This window comes from Neophocaena asiaeorientalis, unplaced genomic scaffold (assembly GCF_003031525.2).
Source record: "Neophocaena asiaeorientalis asiaeorientalis breed wild unplaced genomic scaffold, Neophocaena_asiaeorientalis_V1.1 scaffold254, whole genome shotgun sequence".
Classification (NCBI taxonomy): Eukaryota; Metazoa; Chordata; class Mammalia; order Artiodactyla; family Phocoenidae; genus Neophocaena; species Neophocaena asiaeorientalis.
In genome coordinates, this window is record NW_020174705.1 from 1,757,164 (window position 1) to 1,769,025 (window position 11,862).

At 54.7% G+C, this 11,862-nt stretch overlaps 1 protein-coding gene across 1 annotated transcript in view; it reads left to right on the forward strand.

The window, feature by feature from the left end:
• NPW (neuropeptide W) overlaps positions 1–7,128 on the forward strand; it is a 10,733-nt gene extending 3,605 nt beyond the window's left edge. The window contains 3 exon segments of the mRNA XM_024759608.1: positions 6,251–6,299; positions 6,302–6,809; positions 7,044–7,128. Coding sequence (XP_024615376.1) covers positions 6,251–6,299; positions 6,302–6,809; positions 7,044–7,128 — 642 coding nt within the window.
• The last annotated feature ends 4,734 nt before the right edge of the window (positions 7,129–11,862 follow it).

The window sequence follows — 11,862 nt, forward strand, 5'->3', positions numbered from 1 at the left end:
TGTTCCTCCCTCCCAGGAAATATATAATTTGTATATATATTATTTATATACATATATATTATTTATATATATATATATATATATATATATATATATATGGTATTCACAAGAAAGATATTCCTTCCATGAAATGAGACTAGGATGCCTTGAACAACCATAACAACCACAAAGCAGAGAACGAGAAAGAGCCCTTAGAAATTAAAAATTAAAACCATAACAACAGGGACTTCTCTGGCGGTCCAGGGGTTAAGACCCTGCACTCCCCATGCAGGGGGCATGGGTTTGATCCCTCATCGGGGAACTAAGACCTCACGTGCCACATGGCGCGTCCAACAAAACAAAACTAACAACAACTAAAAGTTCAAGAGCAAAGTGGGAAGATAAAGTTGAGGAAGTCTCTCAGCAAGCAGACCAAGACAACTAGATAGAAAACAAAGAAAATAAGAAGATAGAAGTCTGAATCCAGACAGTGTAGTATCTAACTAATAGGAATTTCAGAGAGAACAGAGAAAATGGAGAGGCGCAAATTATCAAAGAGCCAATAAGGCAAGATATGCCAGAGCTGAAGGACATGAGTCTCCACGTTTAAAGGACCCAATCAAGTAAAAAAGACCCTCAGTGAGGGACATCATCATGGAATACCAGAGTACTACAGATAAAGCAAAGGGCCTGAGAGCTTCAGGAGGGAGGGGGTAAGGAGGGAGAAAAACCTGTATGATGGATTGAGAATCAGACTTACAATCCTGGGACACTGGAAGCTAGAAATTCTCTCCAATTTCTGAAGGAATATGATTTCCATCCACAAATTATACACCTAGAATAACTTTCCATCAACGCATAAAGCCATCAACATAAAACGGACAAAGTATTTAGCTCCCATGTCCCCATTCAAATGATGCCTGTGCAGAGGCTTAGAGAGTGGATGTCTAGATTGGAGCAGGAGGCCAAGGGCTCCCAGAGGGAGATTTCCAGAGTAAATAAGGAACTGATGATGGGTGATCTCCTTGTGTGCTTGAGAATCAGGAAAATTTATTGCAAGGAGCTTGGAGCTCCTTGGAGCATTTGGGGGGAAATAACAGACTAAGAATATAGAAAAACAAGGAAAGAAAAATAATAAGACAGCTATCAACAAGAAAAAAATGTAATTATAGTACACTACTTGGCTCAGCAGAGAGTAATATTTACATGGTCAGAATAATATAAATGCTGACTAGTGTCAACCAAAAATTATGATAAAATCATATTGGGAGGATGGAGAGATAAGTGAGGTGACTGGGGTGGGAGAGAGCCAAAGCTTCATCTAAATTAGGAGGAAGCCATGGGACTTCCCTGGTGGCGCAGTGGTTAAGAATCCGCCTGCCAATGCAGGGGACACAGGTTCGAGCCCTGATCCGGGAAGATACCACATGCTGCGGAGCCCCTGTGCCACAACTACTGAGGCTGTGCTCTACAGCCTGTGAGCCACAACTACTGAGCGCACGCGCCTAGAGCCCGTGCTCTACAACAAAGAGAAGCCACCGCAATGAGAAGCCTGCACACCACAATGAAGAGTAGCCCCTGCTCTCTGCAACTACAGAAAAGCCCGCGCACAGCAATGAAGACACAACGTAGCCAAAAATAAATAAATAAATTTAATAAATTAGGAGGAAGCCATTTGATGCCTAAAAAAAAGGTAAATTTAAAAGCAGCAGTTTATAATCTCAGTTAGTGTTTCTCAATTGGAAGTGATTTTGGCCTCAAGGAGACGTGGAAATGTCTGGAGACATTTTTGGTTGTCACAGTGGGGTGGGATTGTTACTGACATCTACTGATGCATTAGTTTCCTATTGTTGCTGTAAAAAAATTACCACAAACACTGGCTTAAAACAACCCAAATTCATTATATTACAGTTCTGGAATTCAGGAATTCAAAATGGGTCTCACTGGGATAAAATCAAGGTGCAGGTGGGCTGCATTCCTCCTGGAGGCTCTAGAGGAGAATCCATTTCCTTGGCTTTTCCAGCTTCTAGGGGGAGCCTGCATCCCATGGCTCGTGGCCCTTCCTCCTTCTGCAAAGCACATCACTTCACCCTCTGTTTCCATTGTCACCACTCCTTCTCTGACTCTTCCTCCCTCCTCCACACTAAAGAACCCTTGAGATTACATTGGGCTCACCTGGATAATTCAGGGTGCTTTGCTTATATTAAATTCAGTGGATTAGCATCCTCAATTTTATCTGCAACTTTAATTCCCCTTTACCATGTAAAGTAAATATTCACAGGTTCCAGGGATCAGGGCATAGATGTCTTTGGGGAGGGGCTATTTTGCTGCCTACACAAATGAGTAAAGGCCAGGGATGCTGCTCAACATCCTACCATGCCAGAACAGCCTTACAAATGCCAACCATGCTGAGGTTGAGAAAATTCCGATCCAAGGTGATAGATGAGTTATTCTGGGGCTTCTGGCTAGGAAGTGGCATAAAGGAGCCCCCTAGGGAGCTGAAATCTTTTCTACCTTGATCTGGGCTGTGGGCACACAAGTGTAGGCATATGTAACAAATGCAATTGTTAAGATGTGCACACTTTACTCAAAGTATTTTATACCTCCTTAAAAAGACCACCCATTTTTAGAGTAGCAGTTAAGTTTATGATTTCAAAATATGGAGGCAAATACTAGGAAAAATAGCTGAAAGAGTTGGAAGTAGTTGCCCATGGAGGGCAGGATGGGGATGTGAAAGGGTGGAACAGAGACAGCTTTATTTTGTCCCTTATACTAGCATTTGACTTATAACGTATATGACCTTGATATTATAAAACATAATAATTTTTAAAATGACAAAATGGAGAGATTTCCTCATTTACTATGTCATTAGGATGGGGTTCCTGTTGGCAGCCAGGCTCTGTGCCTGGGATGGGGGCCGTGAGTATGAGGCAGACATGGTCCCAGTCTCTGGAGGGCTTGGTCCAGTGTCAGGGGAGGTGGTGTGCATATAGTCAGAAGCCATGATCAGTCAGCTTCTGGAAGGGGCTGTGTGTGGATGAAAGGAGTGGTGAGCCCCAGAAAGACAAGACAGCTCTCATGGACCATTAGGGCCACTACCTCCTCTGGCAATAGACTTTGGCTCCAGAGTCCTGGGTGGGGGAGGGCTGGCAGAGACATTTGTCCCTGGGCCCCTGGGGTCAGGGCTAGGTAAAGCACAGAGCCCCTCTTCCTGAGCACCCCAAACTAGGAGCCACCAGGGACCATCAAGTTGTTCTGTGCTTTTCTCCCTTACCCAGCCCTGGGCTCCCTCCCTGCCTGCCTTCCACACACCTCCAGCTGACAGGCAGCCGCCCTGCTCTGTCCTAATGTGGCCTTCATCCTTCACCTGCACCCTGACATTTTCACTCCCTCTGGTTCGCAGTCATAAACAAGCGGGAGGGATTGCCGGTATTTAAACTTCAGACACCAAACGTATCACTGTGCAGAGCATTTTTTTCTTTGCTCAACGTTGCGTTTTCAGATTTACCATGCTGCTAATTGTAGTTCTCTTAAATTTTCCAACTGCGCAGAAACGTCCATTACAGCATAGGCCATGATTGATCAGATTTCACATCGATGACGTTCTCCCTGCAGAAGCTCCCTGTCTGCCCAGGCTGCAGTCCTCTGCATCCCCTTATTAGGGAGGGGGCAGCAGCGCCAGGGGACCCTGGCAGCCCGCTTGTGACATACTGCCCATCCACCAAGCACTCCAGGCAGCTCTCAAGGTGGAGGCGCCCCAGAAGAGTGGGGCAGAGGTGGGAGGGGGCAGCTTTCCACTTGGCCCACTGGTCCCTTCGGTCCTCCAGGCCCTTCCAGGTGTGCAGGTGGCTTCCTCTGTACCCCCTCCCTGCCTGGTCCCAGCGCTGTCACCCCTCCATCAAAGGGATTTCTCTGACAATTTAGGGGACTAGGCAGCCGCTAGAGCAGCAACAGCAATTAGATGGTAGCCACGCCATTTATAGAGTGCCTACTGTGTGCCAGGCACAGTGTCAAGATGTCAAGGCCCAGCCTGGATTTTTTTTTTTAATATTTATGTATTTATTTAGGCTGCGCCAGGTCTTAGTTTCACATGCGGACTTCTTAGTTGTGGCATGCACATGGGATCTAGTTCCCTGATCAGGGACTGAACCTAGGCTCCCTGCATTGGGAGCGTGGAGTCTTACCCACTGGACCACCAGGGAAGTCCCCCAGCCTGGATTTCTTTTCTTTTTTTAAAAAAATTATTTTATTATATTTTTATTTTTGGCTGCATTGGATCTTTGTTGCTGAGTGCAGGCTTTCTCTAGTTGGCGAGTGGGGGGTTGTGGCGCGCGGGCTTCTCATTGCGGTGGTTTCTCTCATTGCAGAGCATGGGCTCTAGGTGCCCAGGCTTCAGTAGTTGTGGCTCATGGGCTCAGTAGTTGTGACTCACAGGCTGTAGAGCACAGGCTCAGTAGTTGTGGGGCACGGGCTCAGTTGCTCTGAGGCATGTGGGATCTTCCCGGACCAGAGATCGAACCTGTGTCCCCTGCATTGTCAGGCAGATTCTTAATCACTGCACCACTAGGGAAGTCCCAGCCTGTATTTTTAATACTCACAGCAAGCTGACTGAGATTATCCCCAGTTTACAAATGAGGAAACTGAGGCAGAAGAGGTTGAGGCACTTACCCCTCCCCCCACACCTACCACCATCAAGCCTGGGTCACTGGGCTCCAGGACACATTTCTCAGCAGCTCTGCAGGGCCTTTGTGGGGAGAGCTGCTGCTGCTGCTGCTGCTTCTAGAGCTCCCCAGGGGATTACCAGAATCTCTCTGCCCCTCGTGCCTCAGAAGCAGGCACCGTCCTCGGCACCCCTCAGCCCCTCTGTTCCTCTTCCAACATGCAGGTCTGAGAGGAAGGACAGACTCAGACTGTGTTCCCCCATGCCCCCGGGATCACCCCTCCTTTTTGCTGAAGAGACAGGCGGAGGGGGATGGGAGGTTTCCATTGAGCACTGCAGCTGGGGTCCCCGAACTGGAACTCTCAGGCTGGGGGTCTATGTTGGGCCCCACTCCCCCTAGTGCTTACCCAACAGGTGACCTGGAACAAGTCAATTTTCCCCATGCCTTAGTTTCTTCATTGGTAGATGGAATCAATAATTGTCCCACGTTGTGGCATTGTTTGGAGATTAAAATAAGATATTTCAGGATCCTTGGTGTCTGGGATCTAGAAGGTGCCCCGTGAGTGGTGCGGTTGCTGGGGGGTGGGGTGAGGTGTGATTATTCTGAGGGCTGCATCCTCCCTGGTTTAGGACTCAGGCAAGAATGGGTCAGGCCCTGTCCTCTGGAAGGGGGCTATTAAGCCCAGGCAGGCACAGAGGGATACTCTGGGAGACTATTCAGAGAAGGGCTATCTAAGCAGGATCCTGAAGGATGAGTAGGAGTTTGCCAGATTGAAAAGGATGGGATGTCCCAGGCACAGAAGCACAGAGGTGGGCAAACTCATGGGTTGTTGGGTATGGCAAGTGAATTGAGACTGCCCTGGCCAGAGAAAGTGGTTTTGGGGGGGGATCATAACCAAAGAGGAGGCTGGAAGACTGCAGAGCTTATCCTTCCCAGGCAGTATGAGGGGCTGACTCTTTATTCTGGGAGCCTAACCTAACCACTGTTTCAGAGAGGGTTTGATGCGGCCAAACTTGCAGTTGCAAGCATCCATCCAGCTGCAGCTGGGAAGTGGATTGTTGGGGAGAAGCTAGGGGTTAGGGAGGAGAGGAATGGGTGTGGGAACAGGTTTGATAGCTGTGTTAGGCGAGGACAGGGAACAACCCTCCAGGGGGAACATACACAGAGGGGTCTTGAGTGGTGCAGAGGGCCCCCACCAATCAATCAGCTCTCCTGCTTTACCCCAGTAGGGCTCTGCCGGCCTCCCTGTCTTTGCTCTGCTTGTGCCCCACCTGCAAGAGCTCTGGCTTAGGGAACATCCTGTCCCCCCATCCCTATGCCTGGAAGTTCCTCTCTTTAGGGGGAAGAGGCAGAGGCGGGCTAAGAGAGGGGAGCAGGGGAGCCCCAAGCAGAGCGTCAAGATGAATTCTACATAGAGGCCCACTCAGCGAGGGTGCTTCAGTAACACACGTCCCCGCCTCGCAGCCTGGGCTCCTCCTCTCACTTCATCCCTCCCCCTACCCTTGGGGAGCCCCTCAGGTACCGCGGGGGCGAGCAGGGGCGGGGCCACCGAGCAGTTATAGCTGGACCCACCCGCACCAACTCCTAGCCTGTAGCCTCCCGCACTCCAGCTTCCTGACACTGCGCGCCCAGACACGACTGAGCCAGTTTCTGGTCCGCCCTCCGGGCGGCGGTCAACGTGAGCACCCTGGCGCGGGGCACGGGGGTGCGGAGCCCCGGGCGGGGGCCCACTGCGAGCTGCTGGCTGATCGCATTGCTGTTGCTGCTGTTGCTGCTGCCGCTGCCCGCCGCCGCCTGGTACAAGCACGTGTCGAGTCCCCGTTACCACACGGTGGGCCGCGCCGCGGGCCTGCTAATGGGGCTGCGCCGCTCGCCCTACGTGTGGCGCCGCGCACTGCGCCCGGCTGCCGGGCCCCTTGCCTGGGACGGCTTCGGCCTGGGCGTGTCCCCCCAGGGGCCATCTGCCAGAAGCACCGTCTCTGGGGGGCCCGCCGCCCGCGATGCTCTGTTGCTTCCCTCCGGAGTTCAGAAACTGTGGGAGGTGCGACGCAGAAGCTCCCGCGCAGGGCTCCCGGTGAGTGCGCCTCGCAGCCTGCGCGCCCCGAAGTTCGCGCCCCAACCGGAGCTGCGGCTGGGATCCTACTCCTGGACCTCTGAAGAGCGGGCCAGGTACGCGGGGAGAGGAAGGGGACGGGGACAGCAGTGGACGAGGGTGTCTCGGGAGATCTGAGACCGGAGCGCACGTCTGCCTGCCCACAGGGCACCCTACAACCTTTCCATCCCCGACTCCCAGTAGAGGAAGGCTTTCCTGGGGCAGTCCCTACTCTTCCAGCCTGGGGAGTCGGGGGAGCGGTAGTGGAGGTCGCACAACCCTCTTCCCACGGTCCTCTCTGTTCTTTCCAGAGCCTTCGGAGTGTCTCCTGCTCAGTCATGGTCTGCGCAGGGAACCGCCTTCACCAGCCCCCGCCTCTCCCCAGAGCCGTCTTGATCGCAGCCCCTGCCCGCGCCCCCACGCCTGACGCAGGCGGAATGTCTTCTGCCAGCAGGCCGGCCATCTGGTCAATAAAACCTGCCTAGTTGCCGCGCCCCGGTGTTTGACCCTTTTCCTCCGCGATGTGTACTTTGCATCTAGCTTCGGGGCGCAAACAGCCGCGCCCACGCCCTGGCAAATGTCAGGAGCCCTCCAGCTGGCCCGGGCAAGCTCCCCCCAACAGCCGAGATCTGTGTGTCCTTGCGGGGCAGAAAGGGGGACGGAGGCAGACTCTGCTGGGGGCTGGGTCCCATTCTCCCTTCTCTGCCAGTGCTGCCCCTCCTGTTAGGGTGTGAGGTCATTAGACCAGGTCCCAGGGTCCCCCAGGAGGGGAGGGGTATCCCACGGTGGGGGAGGGCAGTCAGACCCTGGGTCCTGCTGCCGCTTACCAAGGTGTGCAGGAGGAGGAGAGCAGTAGCTCACACCCTCCGCGCTGAGCTGGAGCCCCTACTCCAGCCTCCTAGGAGGCCCACAGGAGGTCCCCTCACTATGCCCCCTGGCCAGCATGGGGAGAATGTCTTCCCCAAGGGGGTGGGACCTTAAGACCTGGCAGCCCATCCAGTCTTTTCCCCATCTCCCAGAATTCATTTCAAACCCGGATCTCCTTGGAACCCCTCCCTCCCCTCAGCCAAGGGCTTCCAGAGACAAAGTGGGAAACACCTGGCCCCCTTCTTCATCGCTATGACCGTGATCTCTCCCTAGGGAGGAAGGGTCCCTCCACCTGAGACCCCCTTTCCTCCTCAGGAACCCCTCCACTTCTTATCCTCTTCTGCATTTCCAGTTATTGTCTCCAGTCCCCCCATATAAATGTGCTCTGCCATTTTGAATAGCAAGGACCTCCCTCCACCTGGGTCCCCTTCCAGTGCCCCCCTCACTCCACCCTTCTGCTCCCCCTTCAACCCTCTTCAGTGTGGTCTCAGACTCCCACAACTGTCCTGGGCCTCGAAGTGCCTGGTCACTGTGCCCTGATGCTGTCTGCCCTTCTAGTCCTCCCTTGGCCATGTGGCAAGGCTGCCCTTGGGGCACCCAGCAAGGACAGGGGAGGGGTGGCCTCATGTCTGTCTAGCTCTTGGTTTTGGGGTGCCTACATGGAGCCAGCTCCCACACTAACCTCCTTGGCCTCTGGAAGCACCCTCTGGAGGCCTCTTCCCACTGGCAATTTCCTCTCATCTCCTGGGTGCATCTTTCTTCCACATGGTCTGCTAATATGGGTACTCTGTTTCACTCCAACCCTTCCAATTCTTACGGACTCCAGAATTTATTTACTCCAATTCCACTCAGTATTTTTTTCTTCTAGGATCTGCGCTGGGGGAAGTCACAGACCACTGAGGTCAACCTCCTCTCCCCCAACTCCACCAGTGCTCTCGCCCCTGCTCCTCACTGAACTTGGACTTTCAAAACATGGGTGTCCTGACCTTGTCACCCCCAGTCCACAACACCTCAAGGGCTCCCACCACCCATGCAATGAAATCCATGCTCTGAGGCCGGGCCCTGTTCCACAGTCTCATTCCTCCCTCCCCTTCCCCACACAGCCTGCAGGAACTCTAGGCAGATTCCAGAACAGCCCTGTGGTTCACCCTGCCTGAGGACTCCAGGGCCCCAGGCCAGGTTAAATGTTAAATGCCCCTCCTGGAGGCTGCCCCAGCCCTGGGTTTCCCCTTGCCAAGGTACACAAATCTGTTTCCCTGGGTCTCAGTGATGTTTCCCCAGTGCTCGCCAGGGCCTGGCACCAAGTGGCCTGCAAATGTTTGGTCACAAGTGCTGGAACACTCGGTGAGGGGCTAGATTTCATGGTGCCTGAAGATACCCCAGTCCAGAGAGGTTGGTGCCAGATTCAAGACGAGAAAGCAGAGCCTGTTAGGAGCTCAGCAGAGGCCCAGCTTCTCTGCTACCACCCCCATGGCGCTCCTATGCTCCTGCAGTGCAAGCAGCCCTAGGGCGCAGGTGTCACTCCAATCCCCCACTCGGCAGGGCTGGACCAGTCAGAGACAGAGAGGTGGAACCTAGGGCAGCTCCCCGGACGATGTAATCCCACTCACCGCCGGCAGAAGGCGCTGCGCGGCTGCTCTCCCGGCTACAGTCGCACTCCGCTCCTCCGGCGATGGGAGGAAGTAGGCGGGGCCATCCCAGGGTGGGCGGGGCAGTCCACCTGGGAGTCCTTGACCACGGGCCTTATGCACTTCCGCACTCTTCGATCCTCGAAGCCTCTCCAATTCTCTCTCCCTCTCATCTCTGGGTCTCCTGTTCTCATCTCTCTTGCCGTTGTGCTGGTCCCGCCTGCTCCAATATGGGGCTCTGAAGAGAGGCCTGGCGAAGTCTAAAGGAAAGGGTCGTAAGCAACGCCTGGTCATTGCGCGAGGCCCTTAATGCCTATTAGGGAGGGGGCTCCGGCCCTTCTTCGGGTGACAAGGCCTCTGCTCATGGTCACACCAAAAGAGTCTCTGCCCAGACCCAGGCTCTGCCCCATCTCCGCAGGGAGGTAGGTTCAAAGGTCAGAGGAAACCCCCTCCCCCCAAACAGGAGCACAGGACAGTCCTACACCAGGTGGACCTAGGGGAGAGAAAGACTGGAAGATCTGACATACTTCCTCTCCCTCTGTCGCATCCCAGCGGACCAGGATGGCAGGAGTGGGGTGACCACAGGAGCGTGAGGGGGTGGGGGTCACCCAGACCTCTGCTCACCTGCAACCTGCCTGCCTTCCCGCCTGCTGCTGGCCTCGTGCTCACCTCCCCCAGCCCATCCCCAGCGACCCAAACAGCTTCCAGCCCAAACACCTTTCAGTGCACACTTCCGGGCCGCTGCCCAGGCTTCTCCCTTCCCTTTGCTGCCTGGCCTCTCTCTTCTCGCACCTCTGCACAGTGCGGCTGAAGGAAGAGGCCTGGGAGAGTTTGGCCAGAGAGCTGCTGGGTCACCTTTCTTCACCTCTGTCACCCCAGACGCTCCGTACTCACCCTGTTCCCTCTCACTCACTCCTGCTCTCCCTTCGGAGTGGTTCCCTGCTGCCTTTATTCTGTTGCTTTTATCCACTTCCTTTGCTACCTGTCCCCTTTGTTACTCTGATGTTGGCTTTGTTACTCTGCTAACCTTTCCTGGTACCTCCTTGGCTTCTCTTTTGCTTTGGGGCCTCCTTTGTTATTCTGGGGCGCAGTGTTCCTGGCCCCTGGCTGTGACCACATCCCTTGGTTACCCCACCCTCCAGTGGTGTTCTGTTCCCATCCATCTTCACTCACAGGCTGAGTCCTGGGCTGCAGAAGGCTGATCTGGGAGTGTCTGTTCTACAGAAGGGGAAGAGGTCTCCAAGCCTCATGACCCAAGGGATCAGGGGTCCCTACCTTCCCTTCCCCTTGGTCTGGGGGTCTCCCCTCCAGCCACCTCCCTCGTCTCTGGTATGGCCTCAAAGCTATAGCATGGCAGGTCCTGGGTGGTCCTGGTTGCTATAGGGTGACCCCTAAACCCCACCTGGGGTGGCATATGGTGGACCCCACTGTCCATACCCAACCTCACTGCCTCCGGGGACAGCAGTACCAGGTTGAGTTCAGGGAGGCCAGTCACAGGCCAGACAGGCAGCCTCTGGAGAGACAGACAGATGGAGGTGGCTAGCCAGGCAGCAGCCTATGGCAGCATCATCCAGGGGATGGGGGAGCAGCCTTGCCGCTTCAGCCTAAGTGGCTTTTAGGGACAGCAGCTGGGGTGTGGACACCCAAGGGGCTGTGGCCCAGGAGGCTGCCTAGAGGCAGGCCCTGTCCTTGGGCCGGGGCTATGAGCCCAGGCTGCAGGCACTGGCAAGGGAAGAAGAAGCAGCAAGGACTGGGCCTGAGCACAGCCTGCTTTTCCCCTCATGGGGAACTGTCTGGGCTGGCTGTGCCTGACCCCTGGGGGCCAGGTATGTGCAGGCTGCTGAGCAGGGCTGGGGAGGGGCAGGTTGAGGGTGAGCCTGCAGCTCAGCTGTCTTCCTGTATGTGTGACTGAGAAAGCTGAAGAGGGTGGACTTGGGATCTCACCACCCTGGGCCCAAGGGGAACTGGGGAACCTTGCATGGGTCTCTTCCCTCTCCAGACCTGTTTCCTGATCTGTAAAATGGCCTGAGACCCCTAGGTTTGTTCCAGGTAAAATGTACTCAGAGAGGTACACAAAGAATAAATGACTGTCCATCGGTTGGGAGAAGGGGGCATTCACGCTGGTGGAGGTGGAGGGAGGGGAGGGGAGGAAGAGCTGGGGTGCAGGAGGGGCCTGCTCAAGGGAGCAGCTCCCGTGAATGCTGACTGGCTAGTGCTCAGAGGCCCAAGCCGTCAGCACATTTCATCCTAGGTCAGGAGGAGGGTAGCAAAGACCCCTTCCTTCCAGCCAGACAAGTGCATGTCATTCCCTCACCCTTTGCAGTCACCCACCAGGCCTGGGATGGGCAGGGACAGGAGTGAGGGGTCCTGGCAAAGGGAGGGGATGGTGGTGGGGAATGCTTAATGGTCCAACGTAGCACAGATAGGCACAATCACTCCTGGGCAGGACCAGGAAGTCACTCAGTCACTGGCCTACAGGATATAGGAAGGGGCTGCTGCCTTGTCAGTTTCAAACCCCTCTTTTTGCCTCCTGGACCATCCTGGGACTCTGTGCTGGGTCAGGGAAGCTCTGGGTTGCAGGAGGGATTCTGATACAGGAACGGTGCATGGGAGGGGAGAGGGGGGAGGGGTAGGG